Source organism: Camelus bactrianus, chromosome 13, assembly GCF_048773025.1.
Source record: "Camelus bactrianus isolate YW-2024 breed Bactrian camel chromosome 13, ASM4877302v1, whole genome shotgun sequence".
Lineage (NCBI taxonomy): Eukaryota > Metazoa > Chordata > Mammalia > Artiodactyla > Camelidae > Camelus > Camelus bactrianus.
Window position 1 is genome coordinate 51,672,671 of NC_133551.1, and position 17,817 is coordinate 51,690,487.

The window sequence follows — 17,817 nt, forward strand, 5'->3', positions numbered from 1 at the left end:
AGAGAACCACTTTCTCATTACTCGATCTAACCTCTCTCTCTCCCTTCCTAATTAATCCCCAAGTACCAGTCACAGCACAGGCCCGGGCTCTGCCAGAGGGCAGGACTTGGGTCAACAGTTCAATCTATCAAGCCCACGGAAGAGGTCCCACTGAGCAGAAATCATTCAGGGGCTGTGGGTTGTGGCAAGCTTGACAAATAAAGGTTAAAGCCTTCCAGAGGAAACAGCAGCAATGGGATATACTGCACCCCAATCCTGGCGTCAAAGCATTAAAGACTCACAGGAAGTTGGAGACAGGAACATCCAGACTTACACAGTATCTCTATTCTCCCACTGCGCTCCCTTCAACAGTTACCCACTAGGTGGAGGAACAGCTGCCAGCTGAACCATATCAAGAAAAGCAAAGTCAGTAGCTAAATGAAGAGGGGAGCCAATGACCTGTTGCTGTCAGCTCCTCTGGAACACACAAAGGTACAGGTGAAATGAAGAAGGGAAGTAGCTACTCACCATAATCAGGGGACACACTGGTTAAAATCAACCCACAGGAGAGCTTGACAAAGGCCACAGTTTGTATCTAAGCGTCTGCCTGGCAACACAGACTTGAGGGAATCCTTGTCTAAGACCTACAGCCATGCTCCAGAAATGATTATATGGACTAACCCAAAACAGCCACATGCCCTCTCTCCAGGAAGCTCTCCCACCTGAAAAAGATTCAGGTTCTGGGAGAGAAGGGAGTTAGTCGGATGCTTTCTTTGAATGAACAGGACAAGCTGCTGTATATTATGCCATAAAGACTATTATACAGTTTATATAAGTGAACGAAGGATTAGAAAACAGAACACAGCTCAAGGAGGCTAGTATGGAAAGAAAAGATCTGTTGCCCTCACTCCAAAGCTCCATACTGCTGCTCCCCCACAGAGAGGAAGGTGTCCAGGTGTGTTCCGCTTGGTCAGACTTGGGTATTCCCTCCTGCTTCATATGGCCCCAGCATCAGGCAGCTGTACAAGAGAGCCATCTTGGCTGCTACGCTCCCAAGCACTGTGATCTCCCTAGCAGGAGAGATGACCCTGCTCTCAGGCCAGCCAAGCCTTGGACATACCACTGTAAAATGCCTGTGTTATGGGAGTATTGTAAGAGTTACATGGTTTAATACATGTAAGTGCTTAGAGCAGTGCCCAGCCCATAACAAACATTTGCTGAGCATGTAACATTTTCAATAATATCACTAGTGCTGTTGTCTTCCAGTCTCAACCATCATCACTCTCCTACAATGAGATCAAGCAAGACCTAGAGCCAAACATGTGGATGGGTGACTAGCGCTACAACTCCCCAGTCAGAGGGTGACCTGATCCAGCTCATCCTGGATCCAGCTCACAAGGACTCACTGTGATTCAAAGAAGTCTCTGGGAGGGACAGGACAAAGAAGAGGTAGAACATTTGGTGAATTCTGACCACATGCCAGACACTGAACTAACTGTATGTATCCTCATATTTAACATCCATCACAGTAAATGCTTCTGAGTTCCTCTAAGACATGCAGTACCAAAATAACACAGCACAGAGCCCCCCAGTCTGGTGGGAAGAGCGGAGAGGGAGCTGCTACTGTTGGGGTCATTTCTCTTCTCTGATTTCAGCCCCATACAGGACACTCCATATGACAGATACATCAAGTCGGTCACTCATTCACTCCTAGCCATGTTATTCATCCCTTCTTAGTAGAGACAGGGCAAAGGAGAGAGGAGGGGAAAAAAAACTCTATAGGTGAACTGAGAAAACACAATTGCCAAGTTGGTTTCAGTAGACGCAGAGTGCAACTTCAAACCTCTACATCTGAGGGGATCAAATCAAAAGCTACCTGCTTCTTTAGCCCCACTGAGAAAGTCAGAAGAGCTAGAGGAAACTGGGGACCAAAACAACTCCTGTTTAGGGAGTAAAAAAAGGACTCTTTCTTCCATGCATGCTTTATGGGAGGAAAACGAGAAGTGCCCCCACCAGTCATACCTGCACTTTGTTCCTGAAGTACATACAGCAGAGGAGGACAGAGTTATGAGAGGTATGGTCTCCTGAGAACCTCAGGAATCCACTTAGGTCACTGCTAAACCTGATCCACGTAGGCTTGGCCATCCTAGTGTGGTTAACTGCTCCTCTAAACCCTTGACAAAAAGGGGACCAAAAGGAAAAGTTACATTCACCTCCTATAGTTTCCACCCACCATCTGTCCATCTTTAGAGAGCTCTGGTCTTTTATCAGAAGAATGATGTTAAGGATAACAGGGAGTAGAACTATCCTAAGGAGCTCAGCATCCAGGGAGATGCCTGGGATTCCTACTCTGAGCTTTTTCTTCTCCTGAAGGAATTAAGGTTGATAATCCTTCCATGTGTTTTGTAAACAGAGGAGGGAAAGGACTCCCGCTGTTGGGTGGGCATCATGCCTGGGAACACAGAAGGACCCTCTAAGACAGGGAAGAGGGCAAGAAAAGGGGATCTTGTAAGGGACAAGGGTACAGTCCTGCACCCTCCTTCATCCAGTCCCCAACAAGACCCAAAAAGTAGAAGAGTCACTGAGAAGCACTCACTGGTTTCTGTCCCCACCTGCCATTTCTTCCCCATGAGTCTGGATGAAGAAGTCCAGATTCTTTCTGCCCTCTTAAAACTTCCTTTGACTGGGAAGCAACAGTTGATGTTGCTCATTCTTGCTAAGACCCGTCTGATGCATCACAAGTCTACAGAGTCCTGAATCTAAAAGGGATTGGCTCCAGCTGTCAAAAGTCCTGAAAAAAAATGTATGGCATGGGGGAGAGAAAGGGGAAGAGAAGATAGAGATGAACGGAACAGTACTTTATAGCTGTATATCCCTTTGTAGAATACAAAGCTCTTCATATATATGTTCTCTTTGAAACCGCTCTTCAACAGATAATGTAAGAAAGTAAAATACCTGTAGACCCTGGGATGTGCGTCCAGATCTCCTGCCACTCCCCTCAACCTGGAAGAAAGCCACTTTACCCCTTTTCCTCTATCTCCCTGGACTCTCCACACCCCATGGTCGCTCTGGGTCCAGAATCCTGACTACTGACAAACGAGGGATGGTTTGAGCACCTTTCTAAGCAGATGGAAATAAAATCACCTACTAGAAAAGGGGAAGTAAAAAGATTTCATTCATTTTCCTCCTTAATAGCCAAAAAGAATCTTTTATCATCACATCTGAGAGCATTTTTCTCACCTCTCTATGATCAGTGAAGATTGGCCAACCATGCAAAACAAACAACTATTCCCTTTAAATATTATTATAATGAAAAGTTGCCTCCTTTAAAGGCACCGATTTACCCTTTACAATGACATCTCTGGCCTATCAACCTGCATACCTCCTCCCTCTACAACTATTTCCAACTCCCTGTTCTCTCCAGATGGGGCTCTGACTCACTGTAGACACAGACAAGTGGAAAACCTGGCCCAAGAAACCCAGCTACACCTAGGTGAGGCCACTTGGTCCCTGGCAAGAGCCCTCCACCAGCCCTGCCAGGGAGTGCCGTAAACACAGCCGAGCTCGAGAGGAGGGACAGTACTTCATGATCCACTCAAGCAAGAGAGCAGGCTGTGGCTGAAGCAGCTGGGAGGATTCCCTCTGATCACCCACTATTGCATTTACAAACTCTATTCCCCTATCTAATTGCCTAAACACAGAAAATAAATATGGCCAGCTCTGAGTCAGAGGGTTTTCTAAGCCCCCAAGGGCAATGGATGGAGAGTGAAGACCCCATACAACACACACCACAATAAGTGTCCACACCACCAGCAAGGACAAAAGGCAGGGAGCTGGAAGCCTTGGCATACCTCTCAGGTTGTTGAGTCCCTCCAGGAACTTCTGGTATTTGTAAGCGTTCATGTCCCAGCCCAGCTGTGATGGCTCAGTGGCTGGAGGGAGGCACCATGGCGCAGCGACAGCTGAGAAGGAAGAGCACGAGCCGTCGCAGCCCCACTGCCAGCTCCGAGCCCCTAAGAACTGGACTTTGACCACGCTTGCAAATGACGTCACCAGAGAAGCCTCATTACATTACAGCCATTTGTGCGCCCTCATTTGCTGCAGTGAGCGGAAATACCTCCCCAGGAGAGGCCAGCCCCTCCTTTGTGCAAGTGAGGCGGGAGACCACAGCAGCCCCTGCCTATCATCTGCCACCTCATCTGCCACCTCTCTTTAGACCCCAGCCTGGGCTCCACTGGGATTACTGCTCCTCTGGTTTAAACTCTAGGGAGAGAGGCTTAAATGCTTCTCAGGACACCAGTTAGGGGCTCATCTAACATTCGAGAACAAAACCTTTAAAGGGCCACACTCACCACAAGAATGTCACCACAACAGGAGCTCCTGGGCAAATATCACATGGCAATGAGACAGGTTTTACAAAATAAACAACCAACTCTGCAGTCTCCTCACAGCAGTCATGTTTACAGACTGGAATAGAGCCACACACACAGGAGACACTGCATATGAACACAGTCCAAGGCAGGGAGAGGAGAGAAGCAGAAACTGTTAAGCCCACTCCCCAAGTGCTAAAGGCACAATTCAGAGGCAAGACCTTCCCCAAAATTAACTAGAGAGAAAACGCAGTCCAGACACCACCCACATATGCTCCCCACTCCAGGGACTATTTCACTCAGCTGATTTGGTTTTGGTTTGCTTTAGTGATGTCCGTAGCTGATGCAAATTTCTTTCTACTCCATTAGCAAAAAGATGACCCTCCCTGCCCCAACTGTCACAGACTCTTAGGATAAGCTATACAGGTTATAATTAGAGGGGGAAAAAACCCCTCAAATCTCTATAGCATCTTTGTTATAAGGAATCCAAAGTGGTTCACCTGCATCATACTCATCTTTGAAAATGTTTTTACAAAAGTAAATAAATTTTCATTTACAGATGAAGGAATTGACAGAGGTTAAGTAATCTGTCCACAAGTCAGGTCAATGAGGTAGCATGGAAAGAATCTGTTTCCAGACCTGAGCTTGGGATCCATGAACAAGAACCAAGTCAGACTGCACTGAACAACCCCTCAGAAGAGAGACGCCCCTCTCCCAGGTCCGAAGTTTCTCAGAGTAACCTGCCAGGCAAGCTGCCATTCAGTGACCTGGTAGAACTCACAGGGTGTGAATATAATGTTCCACAAAGCTCCCAATGATGCAGCTTAGATGCAGGTAGGGAAACTGTGTAAGTAGCACTGTGAAAGCAGAGAGAAAACAGAAAACGCCTACTTGGAAAGATCAGGCTAAACAAGATAATGGGAAGGAAAATTATTTAAATAATGAAAATAACCAGTCTAAACTTTTGTGCCTTCTGACATCACTAGTCAGTCAACAGTACCAACAAAGTAGCCAGCCACTGTGCAGATCTGAGTATTAGGAGTCACAGGGGACGCAACACATGGCTCCTTTTCTCAAAGAACCATTTAATGGGCAAGGTTAAAAGGTAGTTTAATGCTCACAGAGCATAACAGACAGTGGGACACAGTAAACACACACATGCACAAAACCAAATATAGAGTCTATGATGTACTACTGTGAGAACTGAAGTATCTTTGAGGTCATCTAGTCCGACAGACCAGGTACCTTGGATTCCTCATCTGTGAAATGTAGCTGTGGATGAGAAAGGCAAACATTAAATAACAGTTCAGATGATGTGTTTCCTGGCTTTATTCCACTATTTCTCCTGGAAGAGTATGGATAAGACAGCACAGTGGAAAGAATTTTGATTATAGAGTTGAGATACCCGGATTCCAGAGTTTATCTCAAGATCCAACTTTGCCATTAACTAGCTATGTGAGAAGGAGCTCCAAATTGTCATAAAGTGCTAGTTCTTGGCGGGGGTTGGTCTCTGTTAGGTCACAAACTCCAGTTAGAATCTAATGAAAACTACAAGATATACTCCCTAGGAAAAGGCATATATTCACCTACTTACAAACTTTTGTTTATAAGTCGATAGGGGTCACTGAACCACAGGTAAAGAACCTCTGAACTGTTCTCTAAGACCTGGTCTGTGTCATGATCTGAGAGCAGTTACACAGTACAGTCTGAATGTAAGCACTGAAAAGAACAAGTGAACAGGAATGATCAATTAGCCAGGGAAGAGCTGGCCCCCTTCCTTTAATGCCCCTGCAAAGTTCTACCAGAGACTCCTCCCACCTAAGGGAGCCCAGACAACAGGAATCTAACAGCAGCAACAACTGACTTAAAATAGCCACTTGAACTAAGTGCATTTAAAAGATAACACATGCTAGGCTGTCATTTCCTCTGTGTGTTTCACCAATGAAATTGTTTAATAACATTCTAGCAAATAAAAATTAAACAAAAACAAGGATGTTTAGAATTATGAAATGAGTGATGATGCCAACTTGAGGCTCCTGGGAAGGGGGTAGGGGGTGCAGTGGCCTGGTCTCCAGTTGTAATCTTGCAGACCAGGGACCTTTCCCCAGAATCAAGCACCACAGTCCAATACTCCTCTGTGCTCTTGGTGGCCATTCATCTTTTATCCTCATAGGTCCCACATTGGCGAACAGGTAGAGGTAACCTCAGGTGATAGGAGAGATTCTGCCCTGAGTTCCAGAGACAGACAAATGTGAAGGCCCTGGGATCTGGCAGTCTAACAGGCAGACTGCCAGATCTCTGGCCAGCTGCTGACAAAGGGGGAAAAAAGCCCTGCTGTCTCCAGCAGGCTTCACAAAGGCACAGACACCTAAGAACTGAGTGGAACTTGACTGAATGCAGGCAGATCACGAAGTCCAGACTGCAGTGCCTGAAATGTGGTCCTCAGGGCTTCTGACACTACAGTGACAGCATGACATTTAAAAAGGAATACCTGCCCTGCCCTCGAGTGGGTTCAGGGATGCTGGAGCCCAGGTGGAGAGAAGGCCTGCGTCAGGTCCAGGATATTACTCCTGAAACAGGAGGGCGAGTCTGCCAGCAGAGTTCCGGGTGAGGAGAAAGTTCCAGGCCCAGAAGGAGAGAAAAAGTCCTATCCTGGAGTTCCCACAGTTCCCAAAACCTTCTAGAAATCAACACCTTCCTTCCATATTCCTACAAGACAAACTTTCTCTTAAAAACAAAGGTCATCTTCTCACAAGGCACCCTCACATCGTCAAGATCAGTGACACTGAATCTGCACAGCCAGTTTCAGGAAGTCACACACTCCACACACATCTGCTGCACACCCCCCGTTCAGCAGGCCCTGACCTACGTGCCTGGAACACGGAACTCAGTCTAATGAAACAGGAGGAGGAAAAGGGAAAAAACCTGTCTCCTCAGACTTGGAGAAGATGAGGGTCATGGGTGATCAAAGTGAGGGCCCAGCTGCTCATTCTCAACACCAGCCCCGAAGACAAGAGGCTTAGAGACATGAAAGGTTAACGCTCCCTAAATACATCCATTTTCTATGAGGCAGACTGACATCCTAACAACCAGTTGCCACTGTTACCCCAAAGCAGCTGCTGACCCAGGAAGACACCAAAAATGTCTCCAGTGGTCCTTAAGAAGCCAGTAACAAAAGCAGGTGCCAGGTTCATGGTCCTATTCAGGGAGCAACAAAGATCACTTTCTTCATTGTCTCCCCTGGCAGCAGTGTCTGACGGAGCGAGGGATTGAATTACACCTTGTCCCTCTGGTCCACTAGAGAGAAAATGAGTTTGCCATCTGAAGAAGGGTTGTCCCCTGGGCCAAGGCTGCCTCTGCAGGGCTGAGGAAGAGAAGACAAAAGAAGTCAGACCTCACGCTTAGAAGGACTAAAATGGCAAGACCAAGGGAGGCTTTAACGAGAACTAAGTGCAAGTCCAAGGAGTTTTGCCCACCTTGTGCGGGCCCATGCCCTGGAGAGGCGCTCTGTGTGGATCAGACCTACACTACACGGCCCGACAATGAACTGAAAAGGGGTTGGTGCTTTAGGCCACACACCCTTAAATCAGTTCCTTAATCCTTTTCTTTTTGGCTTTGCGGTCCATGGAGAAATAGAGGAATCCTGCGCATCCTCTCCTCCCATCAGTGATTACACAATGCTGTAAGTTGAAACAAGGTGAAAAGGACTGAGCAATTGGGAGAGAAGGCAAATATACCTGCTTTTAGGGTGAACCTGTACCTGCATGACCTCAGATTCAAGCCTTACCTAAACCTAAGTTTATAAAACCATAAAGTAATGGAAAAGCCTCACTGCTGGGCACTCTGAGGACCAAAGAAAAAGATCAGAGGCAAGAGTCACCTACCACTGGAACGAGGTTACAGATCTCCAGCAGAGAGATGGGAGGGAAGGAAATTTATTTCAACACACACCGACTGAAACAGCTACAGGTATCCAGGTGAAACAAAGATCAACAGCTTCCCCCTCCAACAACAGTTTCTCTCATCAACTCCATCAGGACCCAGACCAAGGACACAGCCGCACCTCCAAGTCAGTAAAAGGTAGATGCCTGCGAAGGAGAACCACGTTTAGTTATTCTGACAAAGGCGTGGGCAGCTGTGCTTCTGGCTACATTCACCTGGGCACCTCCAACCAGCAAATGAAATAAGTCTCCAAAAAGATAGGCCACAACTTCCAGTAGCATTTCTTTGTTGCTCTTGAGCAGAGGAAAGAGGCAAAATAAACACTTTTGAGAGTCAGATTCCAGATACTAAAAATAACACAATGGAATTTTCCTCTGAAGCTGTCTTTTGCTAAAGTTCAAGATAGACTGTTTAATGGTGACTCCAGGATAGCAGGGTATGAGTTCTAAGAAACTTCTTACTCTTGAGTCTAAGATCACATTCTGTCAGAGTACCCTACAGTGTTAAGGAGGTACTAAAAGCACCTGACAGACAGAACATCAGGGAGGGTGTCAACCTCTGTCTGATGAGTAGTGGTGCATATGTATATGCTATAGTGTGATCTATACTTGTGCCGCTATGCTTCAAACATTCAAAATAAAAAGTTAAAGCAATGGATGAAACTATCCATCAAGTTTACAAATACGCATATCCTTTGATCCAGCAATTCCACGCCTAAGAATTTTTCTTAAAAATATACATATGCAAAATGATAAGTATACAACAAAGTTTTTCATTATAGCATTTTGTAATAGCAAAAGATTGGCAACACCCTAAACGTCCATCAATAGCGAGCTGGCTAAATAAATGACAGTACATCCATATAACAAAATAATAGGCATGGAGGTTTTAAGGTCTTTACATGCTGATATGGATTAGTCTTCAAGGCACAATAAAAACATCAGAACAGTGTGTATGTTACTTCTCATTTATGTTTTTAGAAAGAAGTATATTGGGGGGAGGATGTAGCTCAAATGGTAGAGCGCATGCCTAGCATGCACGTGGTTCTGGGTTCAATCCCCAGTACTTCCATTTAAAAAATATATAAAAATAATAAACAAATAAATACACCTAATGACCTCCCCCCACAAAAAAATATCAACAATTTAAAAAAAAAATTAAAAAGAAGTATATTTAAAAATATACAAAATTTAGGTTCCACAAAGGCAGGGATTTTTATGTTTCGTTACTGTTTATCCCCCAAGCCTAGCATAGTACCCCTGGCACATACTAGGTGCTCAATAAATGTTTGCTGAATTAATTTCTTAATTCATAAGATACGTGAATGAGTAAGTGCATGTGTCATCTCTGGAAGGAAGCACAAGAAACTGCTAATATTGACTATCTTCAGGGATAAGAAAACGGTAGCTGGAGTGTAAAAAAATATTTTTCATTGTATTTTTTGGTACCTTTTGTATATTCAGTTATGTGAACATGTCACCTAGCCAAAAAAAAAAAAAAAAAGTTTAAAAGCCAGGAATTTGAGGTTCTGAATCCTGATCTCAGCACTACCACTGACCAGATACCATTCTCATGCAACCATTCATACATTCAACAAGCCTACTCTGTGTATCTGCCCTGTGCCAAATCTGTACAGCACTGAGGATGGAGATGGAGAGTCAGTCTCTTCCCTCAAACAGCCTATAATATACTGAGGGAGACAAGCAAGTGAAACAAGACACAAAGTAGTGCAGCTGATGCTGAAAGAGATGCACAGAAGCAAAGAGAAGAGGAAGCTCGGGGAAGCCTTCCCGAAGGAGATGGTGCTAGAACTGGGACTTCAGGGCCAGAGAGAATTAGATTGATGGGGACAGGAGTGTTGCAGACAGAGGAAACAAAGTAGAAACGTGAGAGAACATGATGTATTTAAGGAACTTAAAATAGTTTGAAATGGATAGCGTGCAGGGTACACTCTACCCTGGAGGAATGATGGCAGGACGTGAAAGTTTTGCATGCCATACTAAAGAAACTGTATCTCATCCTAAGACAATGAGAAGCCACTGAAAGGGCATAAGCTTGGGAGTGGCTATTTTTTTATGATCAGATTTTAATTTTAGAAAGAGCATTCTAGCAGTATGAAAAGGAGGAGAGCAAGACAGAAGGGAGGGAGACTAGTTAGGACACTATTATGGTTACATGATGAGAAGTAACAGAATCTGAACTAAGAAAGTAGTACTGGGGATGGGAAGAAAGGAAGGTGTATGAGATCTGAGGCAGAATTATACAGCCTTTGATCATTGTTTTATTTGAGTTAGGGTGGAGGTGGGTAGATGGACCAAGAGAGGGAAAATTCTCAAGTTATCTGAGTGACTGGGCAGAAGACAGTGCCTCAAATAATGGAAGGAATAGCAGGTTTCCCAGGGAGAAGATGAAGGGTTCAGTGTGGAACATGTTGAGTAAAAGGTACCTACACAATATCTAAAAGAAGTCCCCCAGTACTCAGAGACAAGACCTGGAGCCATGAGTATGAATAAGGTCACTAGAGAAAACTATGTAGAGGGCCAAAGACAAAATCCTAGAAGCACCTTTATTTAATGGAAGATAAACCTGTAAATGAAGGAAGAAAATCAGGGAAGGATGAGGTCATATAAGGCTAGGGAAGGAGAAACTTTCAAGGAGGATGGAGTGTTTCATTTCACAGTGTCAAGTACCACAGAAAGGTCAAGTAAGATCAGGGCTGAAAAATTACCATTGGATTTGGCAATTAAGAGGTGACTGGTGACCCTGACAACAGCAATTTCTGGAGGGTGGAGGAGGTTGGAAGCTAAAGCTCAGATATATACTACTCTTAAGGATCTTGGGGGAAACAAAGAACAAGTGAAAGGGGATTCTCATTTAACATCTCTTGTTTTCCACTTCCCCTCCCATAATATATGTGAATAGTATTTTAAGAAAAATAAGTAGGAAAATGCACTTTATTAGGTGTTAGGTGTAGAATGATACTAATCCAAAGTATTACTACTACTACATTAAAGCTGGTTCCATTCACCGCATAAGTCACCAAACATTTTGGGAAACTTATGTGCAAATACAGAGCTGGCAATGTTGGGGATAAAATGGAGTTTACAATATAGTCCTCAAACTCTTGGAGTGTCCAATCCTATAGAAGAAATTAATGTACATGTACAAATGAGATGTTAAAGTACAATATAAATGATATTGAAAGGGAGAAAAAAAGACCATTAGGATTTAAGAAACTAGGAACTAACTTCCAGTGGGGTGATCAGGTAAGGTTCCCTAGAGGACTTCAAGGTGGGTTGTGAACAATGGTAAGATGTTCTATGGCAGAGACAGTGCATGAAGACGCTCCAGGAGATGCATCAGCCCAGCTGAGATGTGAGGAGGTAGCTGGAGAGGAAGCTAGGAAGGTTATCATGGAGGGCTTTCAGTATCAGGCTGAGAAGACTGAGCCCTGTCTCTCTTCTGACTGCTGCTCTGCAGGGCCAGCTGCCTGTGGGGCATTTCCACCTGAACATGCCACAGCCACTGGAATGCATTATTAAAAGTGAATCCACATCTTTCCTCCTCAAATCAATGCCTCCTTTTAATTCCCCACTTTGAGTAATGGCACCATTCTTTGCCCAACCCACTATCAAGTCCTATCAGCTCTTCCAACACCCCTCACAGTCACCTTCGCCTTTATCCAACAGTCCACCTCTCCTGTCTAACCCTCATTACCTCTCACCTGGATTGCTAAAACAGCCTCAAAAAAATGGATGTCCTTCCTTCTCACCCAATCCATGTTGCACATGCTGCTAGATCAGTCTTCCTAAAACAGAGCCTTAATGTAATCATTCTAATACATAAAACTTCCAACAGCAACAAGAAACCTGCCAGAGAGGGAAAAAAATCTCACTGGTGTGTAAAAACTCAACCACGTGGTACAACTTTTATGGAGAGAGGTTCAGCAAAATGTTACCAAAACTTTTTAAGTGACTTTTGACACAATTTCATTCTTAGGAACTTATATATATAAAAGAAATGTGATTAAATGTGCAAATATACACATACACACTACATATATATATATATACTCATCTCATTGCTTATAACATCAAACAATGCAAAATTACCTAAAAGTTTAACAATAGGGGGCCGTCTCAAGTACACTGCACCACACATGGGAATACTGACAGCAATATAAATTATGATAGGGACACATATTTTTTGACACTTTTGCACCATGCAGTAAGTGAAGAAACCAAGTTACAAGCAGTATATTTTTGCAAAAATATATATCTACATGTATATCTCTGCATAAGAAAATGTCTGAGAAAAAACACAGCAAAATATTTATAGTGGTCATCCAAAAATGGTGGGATTTTATGTGACTTTAATTATACAGTTTTGTTTATTATTTTATAGTTATCATACAAGAAATAGGTATTTTGTTAATAAAAAGAGGAGGGTAGATTCTACCATAACTAATGTCTAACCACATAGCTCTTTTAGACTTTCCAAACATCCTTTATCTGATAGCAGAAATTTTATACACAATCTAACAATTCAACCAATTATTACAGTACCAAAAAAACAAGGATGAAGAAGGCACAGCCTGACTTCACTGAACTCACGGTCTAGGGGAGCCAGACAATTAAACAGACCAATGTAAGACAAGGTAAGCACTATTACAAAGGGATGTAAAAAGTACCATGAAAACTCAGAGGAGGAGGTAAGTGAAATTTTTCCTGGTTGGGATAGGAGGAAAGAAACTGAACACCATAAAAAGCTAGTTCCTTTTAGCTGGGGTGAAAGACTCCTTAACGGTATGAGGCTAATAAAGCCAAAAGAACATCCAAGGCATAGGAAACAGTATAAACAAGGGATACCACTGAGAATCAGACCCATGCCAAGTCTGAACTCTAAGCTGTGGAGGAACAGAAGGCAGTGAGCATTGAAGTTTTAAAGAAGAGATGTGGCTGATCACTGACAGTAAGCCAAAGATGATGAGGGTCTAAAATAGGGCAGAGGGAATAGACAAACAACAAGGACCCACTGCATAGCACAAGGAACTATATTCAATCTCTTGTAATAACATATAATGGAAAAGAACCTGGAAAGAAAATACACATATGTATATGTATCTATAACTGAATCACTTTGCTGCACACCTAAAACTAACATTGTAAATCAACTATACTTCATTAAAAAAAAAAAAAATAGGGCAGTGGGTCCAACCAGGATGGATGAATGGGAAAGGATGAACACTGAGATGTTTCTGAGCTAGAACAAATAGAACTTAGTGTCCAGTCAGGTGTGGAGAATGAAGGAAGATAAACAAACAAACCTGAATTTCCCAGCTTGGGCAAATAGGTGGAGAGTGATTCTGGTATCTGAGATAGGGTGTACAGGAAGAGAAGCAGGTTTGGGCAGGGAAAAGAGGAGGGATCATAATAAGCTTGGTTTTGGATACATTACATTAGAATTTCTATGGATTCTGAAGTGGAAAAAGACAGTAGTCATTTGGGAACACAAGTCTGGGCCTCGGGGGGAACATTCATACTCAGAGACTGATTTGAGAGCACATGTAGACAACGTTGATAAGTGAAACCACCAGAGTAGATAAACTTGTCCACGGAGAGCACATGGTGAAGGAAAAAGAGGTCTAAATATAGTGTCAAATGCTGTGACAAGGTCAAACATGAGAACTGAAAAGAAATGACTGAATTCTGCAAGTGGGTCATCATAAGCGAGGGCGATTTCAGCTGGGCCGGTGGGCACAAAAGCCACGCGGTCGTGGGTGAGATGACTAGAGGAATGTAAGAAAGGTGACTAAAGAGGCCTAGAGGTTAAAAAAAATTAAAAAGCAGAGTTAGTTCAAAGACTAGACAAGCTTAAAATATTTTTTTCCTTAGAATGGAGAAAGCTTGAACATATTTGTCAAGAGTCACTAGGTGGGGAGAGACTAAGAATACAAACTATGTACATGACCGGAAGCCTGCCCCTGAAGTGGGAGGGAATGAGGTGAGGACGGGGGAAGATTACAGATACATTGAGAAGCGCAGTGTGGAAAGTAAACGGCTAAATGGCTTGTTGAGAGTTCACAAGGTCGGGTGGAGTAGCAAGCTGGAGGAGAGTCTGGAATAGCTGCTGTAAGGAAAAGGAACGAGAGTCATCATAAGAGAACACAGAGACTGCAGGGCAGAATTGGAAGTCAAGCTGAGGCTGGAGCTCATAAACCCTTCCAGGAGCCCATCAGCACAATGCTATGCAGCAGAACTCAGCAGTTCGGTGGGAGGAAATGAGTCTGGCTATAGGGAAAGGACAGGAAGGTGTGGCAGAAAGAAAGAGACCTGGGGACGCCAGCAGAATAGTGGCCGTGCGGGACAGGTGGGGAAGACAGCACCACCGCCAAGGGGTTAAGAGACTGGGAAATAAGCAGAGACCAGGGTTCATGGGCATAAAGGGATGGGAGAAATGGAAGGAGGTTGTGACCAGATTCTGGGATTCCTAGGAGGAGGGGAGCAATTTCAGGTTACCTCAAATATTCTTCCCTGAGAAACTTAGCCATTTACAAGACCAACAGTGATGCCATGCTGCCTTCCAAGCCCCGCTCTGATATGTAAACTAGTTCTGCAAATGGGGCTGACACCTCAGAGGCTGTTAGAAGGAATTCCAGTGAGAGAGTGGCAGGGTTGAGTTCTGCTAAGCGTCTTCCTTCCTGGACTTCAAGATTTGGTCTGGATCTCTGGGTGCAGTATCAGTAACTTTCCTTTTTATTAACCAGGAGATTATGGGACTTGTCATGAGGGTGGAGTTGCTAAAAATAAAAGTTTAGGAAACTTTCTGATTGCTAGTTCAGCAATTCCTTCAGGGTCCTGAAGCCAGCTGATACAGGACAAGAGTCACTGTCCTCATCTCAGGGCCCTGGATTCTTCCCCTAGTGCTGAAGTACAACAGCACGGGTGACAACTCCAGCAAAATAATCATATTCAACAGGGAAGCAGAAGTTGGGGTCTGCTAATAAGGTGTGTGACATCTAGGATAGAGGTGGGAAGGTGAGTTCACTTCCTTCCACTGCAAAAGCTGAATCTAAACTCTGTCTCACAAGGACAGGAAAACCTAAACAAGCTACTCACTCGTTCCCTAAAGATCTGGGCTCCAATCCAGCTTATCACTCCAGCCCGTACAAAAAGAACAGGAGATTCGAATCCTCTCAGAGGGGCTACAAATGAAGCAGAACATTGCCACCAGAAGGGACTGCTGGCTTAGAGCACTGACTCACTCTCAGAGCTCCAACTTCCTTTCAAACCTACCCCTATCAACCAAAAAAACAAAGGATACAATGATTATAAAAGGTAATTTCTTACATTAAAGTACACTGATGGGAGAAATGAGAATTCAAGGGTTGGCTGGCTATCTGGATAAGCATCTGGAATTTGGCCCCCACATCAGCCTGGTCAGCCATTCCATCTGGACTGAGGTGGGCCTTGCTACATAAGACCTAAAAAAGGAATTCCAAATGTTTGTTTAATGCAGCTCTGGTTCACCTTCACTTGGGTCACTGCCTTCTTCTGCTCACAAACACTTAATTGTCTCTGAAAAGTAGGCCATCGCCTTGTGGAACAAGCTGGAGGGGGAGCTAAGACCAAGCCTATCACTCCAACAGGCCTGGAGAGGCCCAAGCCGTGTCTAGGAGACCAAGACCAGTCAACAGTGCATTGTGCCAAGAGCGCTCCAGGTGCTCCAGGCGGCAACCTGGCTACCGCCATTCCTACTTGGTGATTCAGCAGGCTGGGCTGAGCAGAAGACGCCCAGGAAGTGAGGGTGAGGCTCCTGTCAGTTCAAGAAATACTTGTTCCATTCTGATGGCTAATGAGGTGTCCCTAATCATCCCTGAATGGAGGGAGCAAGAGGTGAACAATCAGAATGCTAAACTCTTCCCCACTGTCCATATGGTCCCTCTGCAGAATACCAAGCATTGCTCAACCATAAATGGAGCTGTCTGTGCTTCTCCCCACTCCTTCTCCCAAATGTTTTCTTCAGGACACCCAAAAATAAACACTGCTCATTACCCATGAGCTAGAGGTACATTCTTACCACTGTAAGCTGTCATCTGAGCATACCTGAAGAAGAAGGGGTTAAAGGTTTTAAGCAGGATACATCTCGTTCCAAGGCCCAAATACTCCACCCATCCAGAATTCTAAGGTGGTAGAAACTCTCCCCCAATCCTCCTCCAACCTCTAACTGTTCACTAAATATAGGATATTGCTTCAAAGTCAAAAAGAAGGGGCCCAGGAAGATGAGGCGACAGAGGGCTGGTAGTTTGGGAAATAGTTACCAGAGGGTCAGCTGTCCAGCTGGCTTTGGAATCTGAAAACTTCCAAACTTAACAACTGCCTTTCTCAGCAAGAATCAAAAGTATGTGAATCAGCTGTGGAGGATAAAGGCTGCAGAGGCCAGTTTCAGAAGCTGGTAGCAACCCAATCCTTAGCCATTGTTCCCCACAAAGAGCAAACTGCCAGGAACTTCACCTTCAGACCAGCTACAGCCCTAAGAAGAGGAATGGGAAAAGGAGTTAGTTACTTATTTTGCAAGCAAAGTGCAAGCATCTCTCTCTCTCTCTCTCTCTCTCTCCCTCTTTCCAGCCTCCCTTACTCCCTCTAATTCTCTGGTTGTAAAACCAAAAACTGACAACCCCAACCTTTCTAAATTCTGACTGTATTACTTTCCATTATCTTCTAGTCCCAAGTACCTCTCCTCCTCCTGATCCCTGTTTCTCTTGCCCCACAGCATACACATACTTTACCTCTAAGGTACTTTAGAGTCAGAATGGCATGAACTAGTATCTAATTTCACATCATTTTTTATCATTTATTAGATTTAAGTCTAGATGTATCTAAAGTGCAAAATCTACAAAGGCAGGAACCATGTCTTATCACCATTACTGTAGCTAACACTGCATGTTTAACAACTGAGCCAAGCACCATGCTAAGCACCTCACATGTATTATTTCACTCAGTCTCCATGAGAATCCTATGATGTAGGTGCTATCAGTATAGACACTTTACAGATGAGGATAAAGCTCAGAAAGGTTTCAGAACTTGCCCACTTTTAATGGTAAATGGCACAGGTGCGACTCAGACCCTGGTAGCTTACTTAACTCCAGAGTCCATGCTCTTAACCCCAATGCTCTACACAAGTGGTCACAGATCAGCATCTTCTGGGAACTTGCTAGAAATACAAATTCTCAAGCCCCACCCCAGACTCCCTGAATCAGAAGATGGAGGTGGGGCCCAGCAAGCTGCGGCTTAACAAGCCCTCCAGGTGATTCTGATGGTGGCTGAAGTTTGAGAGCCAATGCGCTATGACACATTCACAGGCTCTACTGCTTCTGCTTTTCTTTCCCTGAGCCACACCCAAGATAGAAGGAGTCCAGGAGGAACAAAACAGTGCAAAAATACCCTGAACAACTGACTGTGGCATGGTGGTTAAGAGTGCATGTGGATTCTAGGGCCAACTGCCTGTCAGTGCAAAGCCCAGCTCT

The 17,817-nt window shown here is 44.3% G+C and overlaps 1 protein-coding gene across 19 annotated transcripts in view; it reads right to left on the reverse strand.

Moving 5' to 3' along the window:
* The window catches only part of MACF1 (microtubule actin crosslinking factor 1), a 311,004-nt gene that overhangs the window by 253,552 nt on the left and 39,635 nt on the right, over positions 1-17,817 (reverse strand). The window contains exon 1 of one of the 19 annotated variants that reach the window (XM_074376767.1): positions 3,831-3,980. The exons of the other annotated variants lie outside the window; for them this stretch is intronic. Coding sequence (XP_074232868.1) covers positions 3,831-3,882 — 52 coding nt within the window. The 5' untranslated portion in view covers positions 3,883-3,980. Of the gene's footprint in view, positions 1-3,830; positions 3,981-17,817 lie in introns of those variants that run through there. 19 annotated transcript variants of the gene reach the window in all.